We start from the raw sequence: 22316 nt of genomic DNA on the forward strand, positions 1-22316 counted from the left end.
CAGAGATCAGCAACATTGTTTCAAGAAGAAACGAATAGTCTGTTGACGCGTTCGCAAAGGCATACAGTTACTTTTATTTTGGTTCGACATTGAAGGAGTTGCGTTTCTGTTGCGTGAAAGCATACAAGGTTCCATTCTGTTGCTATGAGAAAGCTACTGGGCTCACCTCTTCAAAACGTGGGTATTTTTGCCACAGTTGGCACAGGAATTAGAAAAACTAGCGCAAACACTACTTTTTCCAAACTGACTTTTCTTGTCTGTAGAAAGCCAACTAATGTGGTTATATACTGTGATTATATATAACGATGACCGCGCGCAGTAGTAAGTTAGACAATGTTGACTGATAATGCACAAAGTACGGTTAAAAATCTTTAAAGAAAAACATTCCGTACTTCGCCCCGGTAAATTGAGGCTAAACACACCTGCACAACAGAATTGCATGCTAACAAAGCCATCCTTTATGTGCTTCTTCAGCTCGCAGTTGTGTAAGATAACTATACTATACCTGTTATGTAATGGCATAGCAAATTTAGTGCCTTTCCACTCTGCAAAGAAGGATAACCAGCAAAGCTGTATTGGGGTGACTATATTGACAACTATATTGATGCATATGGTTATTGCTATATTGATTGAATAAAGACACATAGACGCAACTTTGTAGTTTTATCATCTTAATTTGGTCTCAATTGTTACCACAGTTTCCTTAGCTTTGTGGTCGCTGTGGCAAAGCGCGATTGGTTGTACTGCTGTGCTGGACACGTTCTTGCCAAAGGTTAAATCTATACATGACCGGTGACGCGTGTTCGGCACATTGACGTCTGTGTAGCACTCAATTGCAAACCGTTCCAACAGGAAGGATACAAACCACTTGATGCTCTAGGTCGACGTTCAGGTCGACTATTGGTGGGAACACTATTGCGTTTTATGATGCTTTTCGACCGACCAATGAGAGCGAAGGAGCGCCGCATCCCACGTTTTTTATATCGCCATGAAGATCATGCGTAATAACATGGTTGACAACATGATAACATTAAGAGTGACCGCCGCGGCTGATAACATCACGCGGAAATAGTAATGCACTTTATACATAGACGGAAGAGAGTAACATTCAGACCGACCGCCGCGGTTCCATTTTTTTTTTCGTGCATACGCATTGGATTGTGCCGGAGGAGATTTCAGCGTACAGGTGACAGACGGACGGACGAATTCGCTAGCCATATACAGCTTTGCTGTAATAACATGTATCGAAATGATTGCAGTAGGCGTCGCTTTAGCAGAGTACTTAGTGCGGTCAGTTTGTGCGTTGCATCGTAGGAAACCAGAGCAGGGACAACAAAAAGATCGAGACAAGAAAAACACTCACACGATACTCGACATGGCGCTCTGTCTATGTTGGTGTGATGGTTCCCTGGCGTGCAACCAGACCTATATTGCCCCAGCTTAACATTGCTTTACGATGGTGCGTTGTATTCGTTCTCCTTTTGTGTTAGATAACATGTTGTGCAATATGCCTGCACCTTGTTCAAGGTTCGGTGAGCTTAGTTATTTTGCTGTTTCGCTGTGACGTATAATGAAATAATTGTTTACCGCGCACGTTTCTGATTACCAGACAGAATAGGTTGCAAATATTATTAAAGTTCAGTTCATATTCAACGATAATGCTTGCTTTTTTTTCTTACGTTTAATTTTTGGACAAACAGCATATGTCTGCGGGATTATATACTTGCCCCAAACTCTACTGCAGTTTGACATAGCTTGTGTCACTAAGAAAAATAAGGTACCAAGCTTCTCTTTAAGGAGGTTACATTTTGCTGGCGTATAACGAATATCAGGAGGCATTTGCTTGCTGCTATATTTTCTCACTTTTATGTTGGATAAGGCACTACGAGTAAGGAAAATTGTTTGAAATAGAATACAATAAAAGAAAGTAGACGCACTGATGGACATCTTACGGACAACTGTTTCGACAAGAAGCATGTGCCACCAAAACAGAAACCCGAACTGCTTTCGTTGAAACTGTGATTAGGTTTCGAGCTGATACTTCACTCTCTGATCACGTATCGTGAAATATTTGGGCTATGAATCGTGCGTTGACTTACCCGAAAGAATTCTTGAGTAGAAGAGAAGGACAGCGTCCCGTACTCTACCTCCGTTTGCTTAGCAAGGTCGTCGGCGGAATTGATGGGCGTGACCATTCGCTCGACGGTCAAGAAAGCAGCCAGGTTGGCAGTGTAGCTCGATATTATGATGAGCGTGAAGAACCACCACACACTGCCAACGATGCGACCAGCCACCGATCTGGAAGGAAAGGCCCAGACTTCAGGGCGGGATGTTTTAGAACGAGGCATCCGCACTGCGTGGCAGAACCTAAAGAACGAAAGTAAGGCATTGCGAGATTGGCTGCAGGTCAGGTAGCGCTTACAATTGATGAGGATTTTTCTGCTTACCTAGAACTAGCTTAGAGACTTTCAAGGTTAGTCTAATTTACGGTTACTCGAAGTGTTTCTGCGGTAAGTCATCTGAATATGGAAGTGGAGATCCGGTCAAGCCAAATTTGTGCTTTTCATCTGTACTCCTGACTACTGCAATCCCAATTATGAACTCTTGACCAAGAAACGTTTACTCCTTACTTTTATTAGGGGTTATCAGCAAAAAAAATAAATAAATACACTTCAGGGTTTCTGAAGGAGCCCTTTTCTACTGAGGCCAGAGTTACATCATGCAGTTTTCGAAACAAAGCAAACCAGGATAGCGTAAATAGTTCCTCGTAGTTTGTCATTCGCTTTATAAACTTCTCTGCAATGTTCGAACACCCAATCAACAAACAAAGGTGTAGCGTATCGCCTCAGTGTTCGTGTATCCAATTTACGTGCGTAAATGCAGACACACGTAACGTCCCAGTCGAGAAATATCTGTGAAGAAGAAAAAAAAAAGATGTCGGTAAGGAGTGCTTGTACTAAGAACAACGTAGCTGCTTTTTATGTCAGCTCATATGCAGCTAACTAGCTACAACAAAAAATGCAAGCGAGTAGAAAAAAGAGGCTTATCTCGAACGACCCTGAACGGCAACACAACGCCTCGCTCTAGGGTTATTTGCCCGTTAGGGCCAATTCGTCTCCGGGCCCCGCAGTCCTGGGCGCCATCCACCGATAAGGTTACGACATCTGCCCATCGTCAGTGTGGGTAAGGTTTCCATCAACTTAACACCAGGCATAGGCAAAAAAGCACAAATGGTGTACGGCAGCTTGCATGAGGAGTAAGAGGATTACTCGCCGCCGGAGAAGAGCAGAGAAAGTGGGAGGGTAGCGACACGACAGGATCACGCGATGGCAACGCTCCCTGAGTGATCAACTAGAGATCGTGTCCATGGGGCTTTGCCGCCCGAGACGCTGGCTATAAATGGAACCAATAAATTTCTTGTTACCAGCGTACTCCCGCTGACAACGCTTCAAAGGAGAGCGTTGGCGACGGCAAACTGAGACACCTAAGAAAGCAGTAGTGGAAGATTGACCTTAGAGAGAATATGCACTTCCTTCGTCATCCGAAGCTCGCCATTACAGACGCGTGTTCATGCTTCAAGTTTGGTATCGGTGCTTATTTAATGTAGCTTTTATAACTTCTAGTGTAAGGGATAGATCTATTTGAATGCACGTGTAGAGAATGCGAAAAGAAGATATTACGAATTCATGATAATGTGACTCATACGTCTCATACGTAACCAATATCAGTCACTGCCTGTAGGTTATGTTATACAAGCCTTGTCAGGGGGACCCGAAGACGAATTGCATGTTGTTTTTGAATAAGTCACCTGTCTTAAGTAACTTTCACACGGTGTTTTAACGCAGTCTTCATGCAGGCGCGCGGCACTTTTGCCACTAAGTGCACTAACGAACAAGAAATCACTTCAGGTTGAAGTAATACCACTTTGCAGTAACGTTCGACTAAGTGCAAAGCAAAAGAACTCAAAAAGAAAATGGACATTAAATTATAGAGTAATGATCAACATTATGCGCAATTATGAAGCTGTTGAAACGAATGGAGGATAGTTAATAAATAGCGTTGTATCATTCTAAGGCTGCAACCCTCGAAAAGCATAATTGGGAAGACTTCCAAAATGTCACGTCACCCTGGTGAGTTACATTCCCGCACACATGCAATAATACAACGACGTCGGCTACAGTCGTGACGCTAGCTTGCCTAAAAAGTGCAGAACGAATATTATGTGTGATTAGCATGGGGCACGGTCAGTCACGTTCTTGGTGACAGAGACTGTTTCACACGCGGTGAAGCTTCCATCATTTGCAGTGAAATTTTCGCGAGTTTCAGGCTTTTTCGTTCCTTGCGGCGAGCGACACGTGGTCACGTGACCATAGTGAACTTGTGTACATGTGTGCACATGCTTTTCGTGGTGCGTGCGTCGTTCAAACGGGAAAGTCAGCGGAATAAAACGAGAGAGAGAGAGAGTAAGGAGAGGAACGGGGCAGGGAGGTCGACCGGACGAGCGCCCGGTTTGCTACCCGACACTGGGAGTAAGGGAAAGGAGAATAGAAAGAATAAAAGGAGAAAGTGAGTACTGAATGCGCATGGAGGGTGCACAGGGATACAATAAGCGGTCAGTTAAGCCGGTGCACAAAACAACAATATACATAAGCGGGCCGAGCGGTGGAAACAGTGCCCACACTGAGAATTGAAGGGAGCTGCCCGAACCGGGATGCACTATGGCTCCTCTGCAAGTAAGCTTTGTTGCAAGCCGTGTCATGTGCCGCGCCCTAGCTATATATTTAATATCTTGTTTCTCTGAGACACTGTATATTGCCAACAGTCACTCGGAAGTGGATCCTAACGCCATTCTTCTAGATCACAGGTGTACCTATAGTACGCGGACAACGCGTCTTAAAGCTAGTCAGCTAAGAAAGAATTGCTCAGAGCATTGAGGCCTGATTTAGGTCAGAGCGTTGGTGCGCGACCCAGTAGGCACGGAATATTAGTCGAACAGAGCGCAACACGGTGATAGCTGGTTTCTTGCCTTACAGGCTTTCTTATGGCGTGTTTTGCTTAGCCTCGTTGACCCACGTCTGCTTATTCGTTGTTGTGCAAAGACGAGGTGTCATCGTTCCTCATCGAACGCGATGTAGCGCCTTGTTTTCAAGAAAGACGGACATGAGTTTTCTCCCTAAATGTTCTTTATTTATTTAAGCATCACCCATGCTATTTCGGCAGTATAGCAGTACTAATGTATGAGAAACTTAAGTGCGAGTGAAGGTTGTAAAGATTTTTGCATCGTTCTGATTGCCAGTTTTATTTATCCCTGTTGTGGCCTACAATCGGGGGCTGCTGGGGAAGTACAGCAGCTGGCACGCTACGTGGTTCACCTGCGTGCAGAGCTAGGCTAGTTTTATTCAGAATATATATTAAGCTAAGGCTACTCCGCATTTTGTTTCGTTGTTGTGGCTCGAGAGCCGCGGTTGATTCTGGAACCCATATCTTCCCAGTACTTTCTCCTCGAGCACGTTTACGCAATAGTTCTGCATTATATGTAAGGCAGCAGCACACGATACGGTTTGCGAATGGTGCCGTCAGTGCACGGCGGGCTCCCGGGGTGGCCTACCTGGGGCAGATGTCGCACCCCTGTTGCATGAAGGCTCCCAGGGAGAACCAGAGACTGTTGTAGAGCGAGAAGTCGTTGGACACCGAGGGCCCCACGAACGTCTCCTCGTAGCGCCACTCGTGTGGCGAGAACCGGCTGACGAGGAAGAGCACCACCGAGACGCCAACGTAGGCGAATATGATGCACATCCAGATCTCTCGCGACAGCGGGTTCATGAAGGAGAACACGCCGGGCTTCATTTTCATGGGCTTCTTGATCATGATGCTGATTCCCAACGACATGAAGGGCTTAGTGAAGTCGATAACCCGCTCCCGGGCTGACGTGATAGTCAGGGGTGCGATAGCAATGTCCGCCTCCTGCAAGAGAACCACATTGAACAACAGACATAAGCATGTCTGTTTGTCAGCCCGATCTGGCTATTTTGTCGCCAAGGTCGATGTAAAGTTCAATGAGATGAAAGCATTGTATCATCTTGCCGTACCAACTTCCTGACACAAGCGACAAAACCTTCGGGGAAACGTGCCTGCGCAACTGCCAACTCAAATAGCCCTTGCTGTCTTGATTTAATTACTTATTTACTGTGGCGGCGAAATATACAGCACGTCGCTGGCTTCTCAAAACGCTATATTGCAATGCCTGCAAACGGCGCCAAAGGACACCATGACCAGTAAGTTAGACGGAGACAACCAAAAGGAGCCTTGTTATCGTCTTCGTGTCATTACTTGTCCTTCGCATACTCTACAGCCGTTTATTGCCATGACAGGATAACCAGCCTAACAATACGTTTGAACCAGCTATATTGTAGCATGAGTGAAGGATGGTAATATATGAAATTATTCCTTCCTATTTTTAACAGTTCGCTGCCACACGTGGCCGGAGCCATTTGCAGTTGAGTAGACGGGGTAGAAAATCTATATGCGTAGCACTTTCCGTATAACCTCAGAAAACAACTAAACCGCATTCAGGCTACGTGCTTGATTCAATTTAACACCCGTGAGCTCCTCAACGTCGAAGTTAGCTGTGAGACGCTGCTGCCAGGGCCTCCAGATTTATTCTGACTAGCTAGATTCATCACACGCGTCATTACACTAACGTGAGGGGGACACTGTGACTTTAAACGTGCACGTACATTGGCGTCATTAAAGTCCGGCCGCCGCAATGTTTCATTCCACGACGTCAGAAGTTATTTGTCTGTCTGTCTGCGTAGAAGACACACCCTATTACTAATTAAATAGTAATTCTTGAGTGTAAACGCCACCGCATAAATTGCAGATATGCATCCATTTAGGCAGCGAAACTTCGTCAGCTTATAATTAGTGGCAACGTTGGAATCGATAAGGAGGGTGCATGGGAAAGTAACACGGCATTGCGACAATCTAAGCATGCTGTGGGAATTTAAGCTAGCTTCAGCAACTGCATGTTCAGGCTGACTTCGAGGCTTATAGGATCTTCTCACGGAAAATACTGGGTGTGTCAGGTTTAAATCTTGTAAGATTAGAGTATAGATTTCAGAAAACGTGCCAGTTCAACTTAAATTTTCTTGCGCGCCTGATATAGCCACTAATAGTGCCAGAAGTGTGCTAATTCTTGCACGCCTCACGGCTTGCAGAGAATCGAAAAAGATTATCACAAAATAACTGCCGAGCATATTGGGTAGTTAGTTCAGGAAGCTGGAAAGTGGGCTTGTAAAAAATTTGGGCGAGCTATCAATTTCGGAGAGCAATTTGTAGAGCCCACGTGGACTACGAGGCTAGACGACAGTCGCGGAAAACGCAATTTTAGGTATTGAAGCATTTTAAAGGTTTTGGTGTAAATAAACGGGCGAAATTTTTCACACAGATACATCGCACACGCATCGTTATAACCCTCTGCTAATTTTGGCTTGTGTTATCTTGTAGGGGAAATTTCGAAACGTTAACTTAAGAGCTTCGCTGGATAGACAAGTGCTGTGCTTCTGCACTGTCATATGAGTCCACCAATGTTTTTTACCCCTTGCATAAAATTGTTGTGTGTCCCCTAGGGGAGTTATAAGAAGCACGTGCTATTCTTACGTACATAATTTGCGCTAAACAGCACCAATACATGCGCGTTCAGAACTTAATAGACCAAGAAAACACTTCAGTAGTTCCCGTTACATAGTTATCAATCACAGAGGCAGAAACATTCTTATTTCTTTTTTTTTAGTGTATACTGTAAGCTTATACAACATTGAGACGCAAATGTGTTCATTACGTTATAGCGGTGATACTTTTCCATCCCTCAATATGCAAGAAGTAAACAGAACTTCGTCTAAGCGTATGGTATGGTAAAACTTTAATGAAGTCCTGCAGATCGTGAGTCTTCCCGAAGCGGGCCACTCCCACGTGGGAACTGGAAGGCCGAGCCTCTCGGCCGCATCCTGGGCCTGCTAGACAGCCCAGAGTTGGTCAGCCAAAAGAGGGCTGCGGAGAACCACCTCCCATCTTACCGAGCTGTTATCGATGACAGAGCGTGACCTGGCACACCGCCAGAGCATGTGGTCTAACGTGGCTATTTCTCCACAATCGTGGCAGGTAGCAATGGTGTAAGTATCCGGATAGATTTTATGTAAGAGCGATGGATTGGGATAGGCATTCGTTTGTAGTAGACGGAGCGTTAATGCTTGAGCTCTATTGAGCTGCGGATGAGGAACAAAGTAGGTTTTACGGCTGAGATAGTAGTGTTTAATAATCTCGTTGTAGGTGGAGGACGTGTCCTTGTTCTCTGGGGAGTCGGCTTCCGATTGGTCGAGGGTAGCGCGGTGGACAAGTTCACGCGCAGCCCCGTGAGCCGACTCGTTGAGGTTGGGAGGAACACCTTTTATCTGACCCGGATGGGCGGGAAACCAATAAATGAAGCGGTGCGTGATTGCCTTGCCCCAAAGAAGTCTGAGGGTCAGTTTGGAAACGGTCCTTTTTTCAAATGCTCTTACTGCAGATCTTGAATCACTATAGATGACATCCCGTGAGCTATCCAGCAGGGCTAGTGCAATAGCCATTTGTTCAGCTATTTCAGAGTCCCTAGTCCGAACCGAGGCAGCATTGGTGATTCTTTGCCGACCATCGACAGTGACGATGGTGAACGCTCGACATCCCTTACGAGTAGCGGCATCCACAAAGCTGACCTGTCGCTGATCACTGTGTATTTGCCTAAGGAGGTTGGCCACCCTTGCCCTCCTACTACCGCGATTATGATCGGGGTGCATGTTCCTAGGTATTGGCGCGACCGTAATCTTCTCACGAATCGACGGAGGAACGTCAGAGAACTCCTCCGCTACTCTGTAGGGTGATACCCGAGTTCCTGCAAGATGTATCTCCCTGCCTTCGTTGCAGTGAGGCGACTTAGCTGTGCGCGCTCCTCGGCCTCTGCAATCTTTTCAAGAGTGTTATGAATGCCAAGCTTCATTAAGCGCTCCGTACAAGTGTATACGGGTCATCCGAGAACTCGCTCAGTAATATTCCTAATCTGTGCATTAAATTTATCCCGCTCTGCCCGTTTCCATCGATGCATGGCTGCCACGTATGTAAAGTGGCACAGAAAAAAGGCATGCATTAGTCGAATGAGGTTATCCTACTTGAGTCCATGATGCCAATTTGATACCCTCTGAACCAAACGAACAGCACTTTCAGTTTTAGCAATTAGCTTGTGTATAGTCTTGCCATTTGTGCCCCCTGACTCAACGATCATGCCCAAGACCTTGATTGAATCGACTCTGGGTATAGGGCAACCGTTTCTTGTATATAGGTTAATGCCTCTGTCTTCTAACGATGTCCACCCCTTGGGCCTTGGACCGCGTTTCTTGGGACTATACAGCAAGAGTTCCGACTTCAAGGGGGAGCATCTGAGACCGGTGGGTTCGAGATAGGTTTCGATAGCGTGTTTGGCCTCCCGTAAGGCTCCCTCAACCTGACCGTTATTGCCTCCTGTGCACCATATAGTTATATCGTCAGCATACATAGTGTGTTTCATGACTTTAATCTCGAGAAGCTTTCTGCTTAGGTCGACCATGGCTATATTGAATAAACAGGGGGAAACGACAGACTCCTGTGGAGTGACCCTCTCGCCAAGTTCCAGCAGTTGTGATTCGAGATCGGCCACCCGGAGGGTAGCCTTCCTATCCGAGAGGAACGATCTAACATAGTTGTAAAATCTCTCACCCAGATTGAGCCGAGATATCGAGGCTAGGATATGCGAATGTAGAACGCTGTCAAAGGCCTTCTGAAGATCAAGTCCCAAAACGGCCCGAGTGTCGCTAGAGTCGTTGTCTATGATTTCGTGCTTAATCAGTTTCAAGGTATCCTGTTTGGATAGGCCTGGTCTGAATCCTATCATACTGTGGGGGTAAATGTAGTTATTCTCCAGGAACCGGGAGAGCCGATTCAGGACTGCATGCTCCGCTACCTTACCCACACAGGATGTAAGCGAGATGGGCCTCAAGTTGTCAACGCTAGGTGTTTTGCGAGGTTTGTGGATGAGTACTGCGAGAGCAGTCTTCCAAGGTAATGGGACGGTTCCATTCCTCCAAATTTAATTAATGTCCTCTGTGAGGTATTCGATTGATTTGTCATCCAGATTTTGCAACGCCTTGTTGGAGATGCCATCCGGGCCGGGTGCGGATCTACCATTGAGTCTATGTAGCACGCTACGGATTTCCTCAACGCCAAACTCCGCATCCAGGTGGGAATTGGCCTGACCCTGGTAATCGAGATGTACAGGAGACCACCCTGAGCCGACTGGGAGATATTTGTTAGCAAGCGTGCGGATTAATTCGTCCTCAGAGGTCATTCGTGCAGCCTCATGTATGGTTCTACCAATGACATGCCTCTTATTAGTCTTAGTATTGGTCTCGTTAAGAAGATGCTTAAGCAAGCTCCAAGTTTTACCATTGCGCATTTGGCCGTCTATCGAATTGCAAACCTCGTCCCACTGCTGTTTAGAGAGGGTTACACAACGCTCCTCAATGTGTTTGTTAATATCAGATATATTTTTGCGTAGTCTACGCTTAAATCGTCGACACTTCCATCTGTTGAGAATGGACTGTTTGGCCTCTAACAGATGGGCTAACCTGCTATCCATTTTCTCAACAGGAAGGTCGGTGCAGACCTTAGAGGTTGCACACCGAACGTCCTCTTGGACCTGAACCATCCATTGCTCTATGGTAGGTCGGCAATCTGAGAAAGGCCTCTCCTCGCGAAGCTTGCGGAATTTATCCCAGTCCGTGTACGAGAATTCGTGCTGTTTTTTACCCACGATAGGAAGCTGGGCGTCACAAATATAGTGGTCCCTACCAAGGTTCTCAGCCAAGTAATTCCATTTAGCCTCAGTCACGTTCTTGACGAAGATGAGATCGGGGGTAGAGTATCTACACGTGGATGTCCCGATTCGGGTATGAAAGTTAGGGTAACTGATCAGCGTCAGGTCCAGATCCATTCTGCCAGAGATGCTTACCCTTACTGGCATCATATTTATAACCCCAGACATGAAGCAGGACATTAAAGTCCCCTGTGACGATAAGAGGGCTTGAGCCTGCCATGTCTACGGCTTTGCGGAGCAGAATCTTAAATCTTTGCCTTTTTTCGTTGGGACTACCATATATGTTAAGAACATATATGCTGCCTCGGTTGACCCGACCAGGTATAATCTCAATATTCTCAATATTCTCAACATACTCAATATTACTACCAGCCAATTTGAGATCATGTGTCACATGAGTGAGTTCCTTACTAACGAGAGTACATACCCCCCTTTCCCCCCGACTGTACGGCGACCGAGCAAAACCCAGTCATCGAGATGCCAGGCGAGAGGGTTTCCTGTAATAAGATAATTTGGGGCATCTTTTCACAACTGCGTAGATATTGCTGTAGGGGAGCCTTCTTCCTAGAAAAGCCCCTATAGTTCCATTGCCAAATTCGGAATGTCTCAAGGGGCGGAGCCATCTCTTACGAGCTGGACACCGACCCTAGGTGGGGATAGAATCGGGCTATGTTGCTAGCTGTTGGGTCAGAAAGACGTATAGGTGGTTTCGGTGGCGCTACCGGACCCACAACAAACTAGAAAAATGATTCTATTTTGACCAACCGCTGGTTGGTGTTTGCTTCTAAGGTCGTCATCTTGCTTTGCATCTCAGTGATCCTATCACCTAACTGTTTCATACTTTGGCTGATAGCGGTGGCTACGAACTAAAATAGATGGTCATTTCATACAGACAGCTCAGTTCTCGTTGAGCATCTTTGATAGTCTCCGCATTGGCGGTAATTATTCGTTTCCACTGAAGTGATCTCGCTTTAACGCTTTTGGGAATGCCGTCTGCGAAAGTCATGAAAAAATTCGCGCATTTTTTTTTCAGCAGCAAAAAGGCCGTGGGTGTTCGTAATGAAAATTTTCTGCAAGAAAACATTTCCCGACAATAACTCATTCACATTCCCTTTAATATTCTTTATTTCAGATTGAAAAACGTATGCACTGAGACAGTAGAATAAATTGCATTTGTGATTAAGGCACTCGACGAGCGCCCTAACGCGTTGCTGATAATAGGGCTGCTTTCTTTGGAGCAGCTAATTAACGAATCGATTCGAACGACGCCTAGATGGTACGCTAATTGCCGCGAGCAACTTAAGGTCCATGCTCTTTACGTTCCAGTTAATGTAATAATATATATTAATTTTTAGTATGTAGCCACCTAGCATGTGTACATTTCCGCACGATATCTAAATACGTTGGGCCTCATTCACAAAGATTATATGCAGCCGACCAGAAGATAGGAGCCAATATTTACGTTTCCACCTCCCTTTTTGCTTTTGTGTTTATTATACGTATGAATATAATTATTACGGAGGACACGGGAATATATAAGGTGTGCCTGCGCGTCTCAGCGAGAGAGGCTTGGTGCCTCCAGGCACGTGTACTTTCGCCTATTCCGGGCAACTTCGGTACAGATGCCACATAACTCGTATACCCGATAGTGTTGTATGATTATAGATTACTTGCAAAACATTTGCGATCACGTGAGATCATAAAATATTTGTGCTATGTGGAACAAGGAGTTCTCCATATTATCAGTCGGAATGGTTTCGAGCTGATCTACAGTGTATTTTAGTAGTGAGAGCAGTTTGTCTGAGCACAGGGCTGCAGGGGAGCATAAAGTTTAGGTTGAAGTGTTTGTGTTATATGGCGAACATGTGAGACAACTTATTTTTGTTTGTTTGTTTGTGAATTCATGTAAACTTTATCCCACGCACTTCTCACCTGGCGGATAAGCTCGCCGACCATCCCATTCCATCCGGCAGGAGAGTTGACATCGCGACCCCCGTACTTGGAGTCGTTGACAAGCTTCAGGATGTAGTTGACTTTGACTTGGTCAGCTATTAGATCGGCCAGATCTTTGCAGTATCCTTCAAACTGATCATTCCCAACTAGAACTTGCCCTGGTTCGGGCTTCTTGAACATCAGGTATGGCTCCTCCTACCGATGAAAAAAGAAAGCTGTGTTTAGTATCTAGGTTGTAATAATAAGCACTAGCAAGAATCCGTTTGTCTGATTCTGCAAAGTAAAAACACGGTAATTCTGTCTCCATATATTTAAATGGCCTGGTGGCGTGAGTAAGGTTTTTTTTCTGATACGATGAGTGTGAAAGTGAATTCGGCCTAAGATATGCTTCTTGAGCTACCTTGCCATTATGATACAGTTTGACAAAAATATATCAGGCAATATCAGGTGCCGAAATTTCTTTTTCTGTATTTGTTGATGCTCTTTTCTTGCGGTTTATAAGACAGGAAACAATGCCATCTATGTGGAGAAATGCAATCATCAGTCTTTATCTCATTATCTGCATATATTCGATACTTTGAGCACCGCAGCGTGGTATTTACAACTGAATTTAAATGACGTGAATATTACAGCTATCCTACTATAGCAATTATTCTTTGCACTCTAAATGAAAATCGATCATCAAGCTTATTCAATGTTATTATTATTCGCCCATTTATACGCCTAAAACAGCACTGCCTTCACCCTGAGTTCGAAGGTGAAACCATCGCATCACGTTGTCACTGCCAGTTGTTTGCTGCACTAAGGCGTGCAGCGGTGACGGTATTCAAAGATACAGAGATGCATTAAGTAGCCCGGCGAAAGCAATGTGTGGCGTGCCTAAAGAAAACCGCGAGAACTTATTGCTAAGTAATTGCTTCCGTCTCGCAAGTCGTCAGTGCACTTTAGTAAATACCGGCATTTGTAAAACATGAATATTCTATGAAGTAAATTAGGAAATAAAAGATATACGAACAGCGTGACTTACCAAAATGCTAGTCACAATATATGTTTTGTTTTCTAGTTCACTGTCTTGTTTTACTCGTTTGTACTTTGGTGGATGAGGATGTAAACCAGACGAGTCACTCCACTCCGCAATCTAGGGATAGAAAGATGTCCTCATAATCATAAGCGCATTAAAGGTTGGTGGTCGCCAAGCAGAGGTCACAAACGGACGCCCCGTCACCTCACATTTGCCGCGCATACCTGCTCACCATATGTGAACTGATTGTACAAGTGTCCCGAAATTCGTGACTGACTTTTACTTTGCTTATTCTATTTTTTTCTTCAATTGCTTGTTTCTTTTTGGCTGAAGACTTATGTGCACATCATACCAAATGCCTTGTTGCGCCCCCTACATTGCTCATCGATTCAAGCACACTGATAGTGTTCGTTATTGTGTGTGTGTTAATGTACACATGTTCTTATTTGCGAATTTCTTCATGTCGTTCCTGCATATTAAATCAACAATCACATGTTGTACAGCGTTTTCAATATTATCAAATATATTAACTGAAATGAAATCTCATGTATGGCAATAGTATTTTATTTAATGCAGTAATACAATATGACTGTTTTAAGCATCTCCTTTTATGAGTAAATCATCAAAGTCTACATGTGTGCTTTTTAATATGAAAAAAACCCAGAAAATTTGAATGACACTTATAATACAGAAACATGGGCTTACCTTCACCATTTCACTGTTCATCGTCATTTCAACTACGTCGATAGTAAAATTCACACGATTTCCTTGCGCATCAAATGATATGTTTCCTGTAAGGCCAATTATGTGCGTCTGCAAAAGAATACAAGAACATTGATCTTCGGGTACTCATATAACTGCGAATAGCCCTCATACTTTTCTTTAATAATGGTGAATTGTTTCAAGAGAAAGAAACGCGAATATAACAATATGTTTCTATTATAAGGGGCACGACAAATGTCAATGAAAACAAAAAAGTAAGAAAACAACAGAGGAATCTTTATGAAGGCAGTACTTTCCGAGCAGCACCGCCCCTTTTCACACACACACAAAAAAAGCCTGAGCTGGAACTCTTCATTCGAGCAATCGCAGTGACGGAATGTTAATATCGAACAACACCAGCCAATGGGAAAAAGCACTTAAGAACAAAGCGCTTCTTAATTCGGGCGCAGGGGCTGAATTCGCAAAGCTTTTCTGCCCTTTCTCTCTTTTTTCATCCAACTATGCCTTTTCCCCCAGTGCAGGATTGGGTAGGTTATTAACCTCCTTGTCTCTCCTCTCTCCCATTTTTCTCTCCCTCTCTATTAGCCTAATTGTTGAGCTGGAGCTTCGAGGCTGAGAGCATTTGTGAATATTAGTAAATACGGCAGAAGTTTCCCAGCAAGCATTTGTGTAGGGTAAACACCGTTCCGGGTCTGTCATTATACAAGACTTAATCGCGCAATTCTCCTCACCCAAACTTTAATGGCCGTCTCGCTTTAACTATGTGCGTGAGCCTCGTTTCCAGGCGACATAGTAACCTCAGCAGCAGCAGCAGCTTTTGCGTTCAGATGCCTTTTTTTTAGAAACCAACTATTCCTGGAATATATAGAGAGAATGTATGTTTATTTATATTTAAATTCAATCACTATAGCCAGCTTGTGCCTGGCGGAGCAAGTGAACGCAGTAGAAAAAACATAGTTATAAGCAATTTGCAAATGAAGTTATATAGTAGTGTTCGGTGAAGTTTAGTCGCATGCCTATCGAGATTCGCTGTGCAGACCCATAAATCATAGAAAAAGATTGAACGAGAATTTGTTTAGTGTTTTTGCTACTCTGGTATGACGCCGTTTGAGCTCTTACGTTGCCAAAAGAAGAAAGAAAATAGAAAATTTTGATTTCTTTCCGGGTGCAGATACACTGAAGCACGAAATGAGACTACCGGTAAAGAAAAGCAGAATCATGGCCAAGTCAGATCATTACAAGCCAAGAGGATTTTGCTCCCTGCGCATGAACGAGTGTAGTGCGTCTTTGCAAGCGTTTTCATTAATCTTCTGTTGTGTTCAACTTGTTGCAGATAGAGATTTGGTTATATGTATTTTGCCTGCGTCGGCAGCAGATTGAGATAGGTTGCACATATGCAACTAGACCGCTAGCCTGTACGAGAGGGGATTTAGATTAACAAGTGATTACTTCAACGGGCATATCACGTCGAGGGGAGGGGGTGGCCAACGGTAACAGTTACTGACGCCCAGAGACTCGGTCGTCGCCGCGATATTTCATAGCATTTTTTCAAGATTTATACCCTGTTCTGATGCAGGAAAACAATGCCGATATGCGTTTTAACGCGTCGGTGATTTTCTTCTTTTTCTGTCGGATTAACGATGTAGAATGTGAAGTTCAAGGTCAACAGCGGATTCACAAATTGTCAAATTAAATAACGAAACAAAAACGAAAACGCGAAGTTGTCTTAGTTCTTGAATAACTCCGTTGAACTTGCCCTATCGAAGACATGCTGAGAGTCCAAAGTGATACGAAGGTCGTTATTTTCTACACACCGATATCATAGTTCTTTTAAAGAAAAAAAAGGAAAGCCTGAGGGAAACTCCTGAATGTAGTCGAAGAAGCATACAAATTTTTCAAATTTTTCTTTCCCTAGTCTTATTGAATCCTTTCTGGTGTACTCTCCGTAAAATTTTATATTCATTCATCTCGGAACGTATATTTTACCTCAAGGAGAGCTAAAGTAAATCTTAAACTATACATAGAAAGAGAGAGAGAGAACTAGCAAAAAGAGCAAAGGCAGGCAGGTCAACCAGACGAGCGTCCTGTTTGCTACCCTTCACTGGGGATAAGGGAAAGGGGAAATAGAAAAAAGAAAAGAGGAAGTGCAGTGAAGCGCCGTGACACCAAAGTCAAGCTCTATAGCTCGTGATCTGCGTCTATGATATCTGGGACGACCAAAGGGCCAGTGGTGTTTGCGCGAATAGGAAGCAAGTGCTCAAGGCTCCTAATCCAATGCTTGCAAGTCTTCAGTAATCCCCATGGCTCACCTGCAGCCTCCTGAAACGGAATGCCATTGAGATATCCAGCCTAAGAGACCCGTAGTGGCATATATTTACATTTCAAAACCCTATTGTACGCGTCCAAAATTGCACTGAAGAGAATCTTAATGATTGGTGGTTTACGGCTCCTGATTGATTCAATAACGGTTAATAATATTGAGTTTCTATTTAATCCACACGGCCCTTACGGAATGTAACGCCGCCCTAAAGAGTATCGGATGCAGTAAGTTCTTTTGCAGTTATGGAAAGGCAGAGCTTACGCGTTTTTGAGATAGATTTGTGCGCCGCACTCCGACAATATGGCTGATTAGTGAATTTTGCCTACACGAAGAGCTAACTATAGCTCCTTGGCGCATTGCTGTCATCTGCAGGTTAAGTCACCAGTTGCCTCTCACCTGTCTCAGAAACTCGGCGATAGCCTTCCCGTGCTCCCATGTGACGGCAGGCCAGCTTTGGCAGTCGATGCCTTTCATTCCACGGTTGTACACTTCCCCTCTGCGAAAGTTGTTGCGGAAGATGTCCGACTTGTTCTTCAGCAAGCGACTGTACGTGTCCAGGATCACTTTTGTTGCGTCATGCATCAGCGCCACGTCGGCCTGCAAGAAAGGTATGCAGTTTAAGCGAAGCCATTGCTTTGTTGCTTTAACAGCTATGTCAAATAAGTGTGCGTAAGCAGCTCTAATTAAAAGTTGCAAAGCATGACTGTTATTTCGGTGTCCACGCTGATGTCCCAATAACCGCTGCCTACCCTTACTCCTTTACGCCATCGCTCCCTCTCCCCTTCGCCTCGTCTTCGCTTCCTCGCCACGTCACGGCACGGCGGTGAATGGCGCCAACTTCGCACATCGCTGCGGCAGTGGCGTATCTTGTCACCAAATTGACGCCCCGTACATTAATCCTCTATATAAATAAATATGCATCATCACTGCACTATAAGATCGTCAGTATGTAAGCGTGTGGCTACTGAGAATAGGATAGATATCGCTAGATTTTTTACAGCAGAGCTGTTATATGCTAGGTCCTGGCGGTTTGTGTGCGTAGTCATAAAAGATGGTGGCCACGCCAGATATAAAAGAGCTAAAGCATAAAGCAAAAAGCGTACCGCTGGGTGTGCCCTAGCTGTGTTCGATCGCGAGAGGTGTCAAAACGTGTTGTGATAACAAAATATTGTACTGAAAAAAGTAACCCCGGAATAGACACTGTTTAATAGGGATTGTGCTTTTACGCCACAGGCTCTCTAGGCAAACCACATTACCTTATCTCACTTCGCTTCCATCCGTGCGATGGGTAGGCCGCGTGCGGCGAGGACTGCGGAAGAACAGCGCGTCGTGAACAGGAGCGGGAATGTGCATGGCGACGGCGGGTGGCACGTAATACGGACGAAGATGGCGCCGCAAACACCAATCGTGTATGCACCTTTGTATCAGCCCTACCGAATCCACTTCTCTATTGATTGTAGGTGATTTAAGCATAGACGTGTCTCGGCCAGAAGGAATGTGGTCCGTGGCGTTTCTCTTGAAAAGGTTCGGCATACAATGTTAAACAAACATCAGTGCGCCCACGACACTTCACCGGTCGCGTATAGACCTCATATTGGCCAAGAACCTTTCCAGTGTCGCCATAGAGCCACTGGCCTTGTGTCATAGCGATCAGAAAGCGATAGCCCCCTTGGTGACCAACTAATAAATCCTAAAAAAGCAAACAAAAGAAGGTTAAAAACTAAGAAACCGCACTGAGTATGCAATTTAGTGAAACAACAAAAAGTCGTAAGAGAACGAAATTTATTGGGGCTTGTGTCTTCATTACACTACCATTATCAACATATTTATCACCATACATAGCTTCGCTAATCACCCACCTTCATAGACTAGAATGACTCTGATTTTGTTTTTTATTCTATACGCCACCGTCGAGATTTATAACTCTCAATAAAATTCTGCTGGAGTATAACAAAAGGGCTCGAAGCATTTATGTGCTTGCAGTTCTGTCAGCATGTGTAGTAGTTAGCTAGCTGACAGTCACGGCTACGGTAGTTACAGAACTCACCTCATCAGTGGCACATATGAAGTCTATTTAGACAAAAAAATCTTAACGAAATCTTAATAATAAAAAAATTGCTGAAAAAGCTCCCAAGGTTAGTATGCACGGTGCTCGTCCATACAACTTCCCAATATCTCAAGGATATTCAAATTGGAGGTCGAGGCATTTTCGAATGTTGACGTATCTGCAGTATTCTGTTTGAGTCCGACCAGAATGCATATTCAGTATGCGTATACCCTAAGGCACACAAACGTGTCCATCGAGCCTTCCCTCCATTAAAAGCTTTCAAAAAGGACGTGCAGAAACACTACCGCAATAAAGCCCGCATATCTCGAGCGTTGTTTCTTTACCTCAAAACTTCAAAGAGATGTACCGCGGCTTCAAACAAGCCCGGTCTGCAAATATTCTGAATGGAAAATCACCCAATACATCAACGGTGCGCGGAATGGATCACAGGCATTCGAGATCCTTCTTTTTTGGGCATATTTTGCTCGTAACGCGCTAGTGGGCGTTATCAGAAGGCGATGGATTTACATGTAAATGCGCCCTCCTTTGGCAGGCATGATCAAGGGCGCAACAATAATATATGAGCGAGTACATCTTCTCTTAGCAAAAAGACTTTCGCGAGTGCTCTTCTTTTTTTTTTTCGCGGCACATGCACTCGTATTTCACGTCTGAGAAGGTGCTCACCGGGCATATATTAGCATATTTGTGAATTTTCTTCGGCGCTTGCTTATTTACGTCACTTGTTCCATATCTTTCTGGGCATAAAAGGTGCTTAGATCAGCTTCCATTTTTGCTGTATAAGATGCTTTTTTATCTTGCCCGTAGAAGATATTTTGGGGCAGCTAGGAGCGTTCAGGGCAATATGGAAACATGACCGCAGTTGAGAAACTTGCCCCTTTCAGTCTAATATATCACAGGTATGGAAGCTAGCACGTTCGGGAACGCCGTTGGTTGTGAGGTATGCAAGGACGCTCCTGCTCTTCGGATTATAGACGTTATGTGTCGTAACGGGTGTCAGAATGTAATCAAACCTATTCAAGTGCGGCTTTGAGGGAATAATTGTGTAACCTATTTTCTCGGGCGAAGTGTGCACCACAGCGTCGCCAGACATTCGCGTCCTGCTTCGAAGTCGTCGCAAGGACACCATCGCTTTATGGCCACGGATAACAGTGTTCACTTTCCACTGTCCTCGTTTTACAGGCGACATGCGCATCGGTGAGGGAATAAGTGGTAGTGTAAGTGCTTTCCGTGAAGCAGCAGTTCTGAATGTACAGCGCAAGCGCAGATGAATGCAAAATTGGTTCGTGGATGTGAAAGCAGTAGTAACGACAGTGCGATACGATGGAAATGTGTGAATTCCGGCTGTATATAGTGTAGCATGAGAAGTATTATCGTGTGAGGTTGACGGTTCCTTGTTCACTCAATCCTCGCTGCTGTAGTGCTGCAGAAAACTCAGCAATGACTTCACGTTTCTTCATTTCAAGCTCTTGCAGTGCCTTGGCAAGGTCCATTTGCAATCTTACCATAGCAGTAATAGGAAGGGCTACTTAATTGCCGATTTTTTTTAATGGGGAAGCTTTACTAACCGCGTCAAGCCGAGCTTCCCCGTCGCCAGCAATTTGACCTTCATTTGACCGCAGCTTTGCCCTAGCCTTGACAACGCACCACGTGACTCGCCGCGCCGAGCTCCACTGCCACTGCCACCGGTTTGGCGCATGCGCTCTCCGCAGCTGGGTCGCCGCCTGACCACGTGACTCCCCGCGCGCCTGGCTAAGAGGAACACCGCGCTCGCCTAGTCAGTGCGAGCTTGGCCATGGACGAGAGCGAGGCCGGGCCGTCGTCTCTGAGCGTTGCGCGGGAGCGGGAGGCTTTGAGCCGTCGTCGCCAAGCGGCGTCTGACCACCCCGCGGATATCGCCCGGCGAGCAGCTTCACCGGAGAGGGTCCGGAATTCAACAGGCGTCGCACCGTCGAGATCAATGTTCTCGCCTTGCCCGTCTGTGCTTCGACGTTGGGCATGTTCGCGGCGTCTCTTTATATGACTAGCACTTGCGCTTTCCCTGTGGTACAACAGGTGTCGCACTGTCCAACGATGCGTGTCTACCCAAGCCTAATCACAGTCATGCCTAACCACCGACTTAGGCACAGCCGTCATACCTGGCTTAACGATGATTGTATACCTAGGTATAATAATTACAGCTAAATCAAAGGTAAACCATCTGAAACCAACACTTAACCAGGCTAAACCGAGCTTTTGCTTTGCATATCCATGGTTACCTGAGCTAAGCCGCAGCTAATTCTTTTTAATTACGTGCTTGTATTTGCACCGTTTGTTTATGCGCTTTTCTTTTTCTAACACGATGTTGAATGTAGATTTAGATGTTATATTTGTCGGCTACATTGTTTCTCTGAATAGCCTCAACAAGAATCAGAGAATGCGCGCTAGGAAAGTTAACACTGTTCAAAAAGATCTAAAATACCCGATCTCGCTATGCAATGAAACGCGAAATGAAAGCGCAGAAAACACATGACGTTGACATAAGGGATGAACTGTGGAGTAAATCACACTTGCTAAGCTCTTCTGATGCACAGCTGTTGTGAGTAGATTGTCTTTCGCCTTCTGTGTGACGGTTGTCACTTTAGCAGCTTCAGGTATATCAATGGGAACGAAGAAAAGAAATAAAGAATACTACCGCAATAATTGTAACTGTCATCAATGGGACACTTCTATACAATAGTAAACGCTATCCACAAAGACACGCAATAAATTTTGAAGCTCGAAATGAAACAAACGAGTCAAACGAAAAAAAATGAGCACAAATTGCTAATATGAGCAGAGCTGATGCTGGAGACCGGCACTGTAGTCGGGCGGGCAGTGCTAGAAGCGCGAATCGCTGCACAGAAATCAGGATGTTAGAACGCTTGAAGGATTTCTCCAATGCTACCCGGGTCATTGTGTTGTACTGGAATTTCTGTCTGAAGCAAGTGGATTTTATCCTTCACTGAACTCCTTTCATGGCGGCAGCCCAGAAGCGTCGTACAGTCGTCCCTCGCAGAAACTACAGTGCGGGAATCGAGTTGATAACAGCTGGGGATAAATCTACTGCAAACGCAACAAACATAAAGACGTATTTTATCATAGCCACTGTCACTAAGCAGTGATACAAATGCTTTTTACTTTATTATACTCATGGTCGTTGTCACAACGGATACTACAGCTGCGTTGGTGCCGTGCTCGTAATGCCCATTGCTGAAATAAGAGCAACGAGATCTCCGGAATCGCCGTTGTATCGTATTGTTGCAGTCTGGATTGG

At 44.9% G+C, this 22316-nt stretch overlaps 1 protein-coding gene across 4 annotated transcripts in view; it reads right to left on the bottom strand.

Moving 5' to 3' along the window:
• The window catches only part of LOC142579191 (glutamate receptor 1-like), a 212172-nt gene that overhangs the window by 26308 nt on the left and 163548 nt on the right, over positions 1 to 22316 (bottom strand). For all 4 annotated transcript variants that reach the window (XM_075689163.1, XM_075689164.1, XM_075689160.1 and 1 more), the window contains 6 exons: positions 17353 to 17553; positions 14619 to 14726; positions 13920 to 14030; positions 12872 to 13087; positions 5609 to 5964; positions 2100 to 2298 (listed from right to left, as the gene is read on the bottom strand). In XM_075689163.1, coding sequence (XP_075545278.1) covers positions 2100 to 2298; positions 5609 to 5964; positions 12872 to 13087; positions 13920 to 14030; positions 14619 to 14726; positions 17353 to 17553 — 1191 coding nt within the window. The remainder of the gene's footprint in view (positions 1 to 2099; positions 2299 to 5608; positions 5965 to 12871; positions 13088 to 13919; positions 14031 to 14618; positions 14727 to 17352; positions 17554 to 22316) is intronic.

Source organism: Dermacentor variabilis, chromosome 4 (genome assembly GCF_050947875.1).
Source record: "Dermacentor variabilis isolate Ectoservices chromosome 4, ASM5094787v1, whole genome shotgun sequence".
Classification (NCBI taxonomy): Eukaryota; Metazoa; Arthropoda; class Arachnida; order Ixodida; family Ixodidae; genus Dermacentor; species Dermacentor variabilis.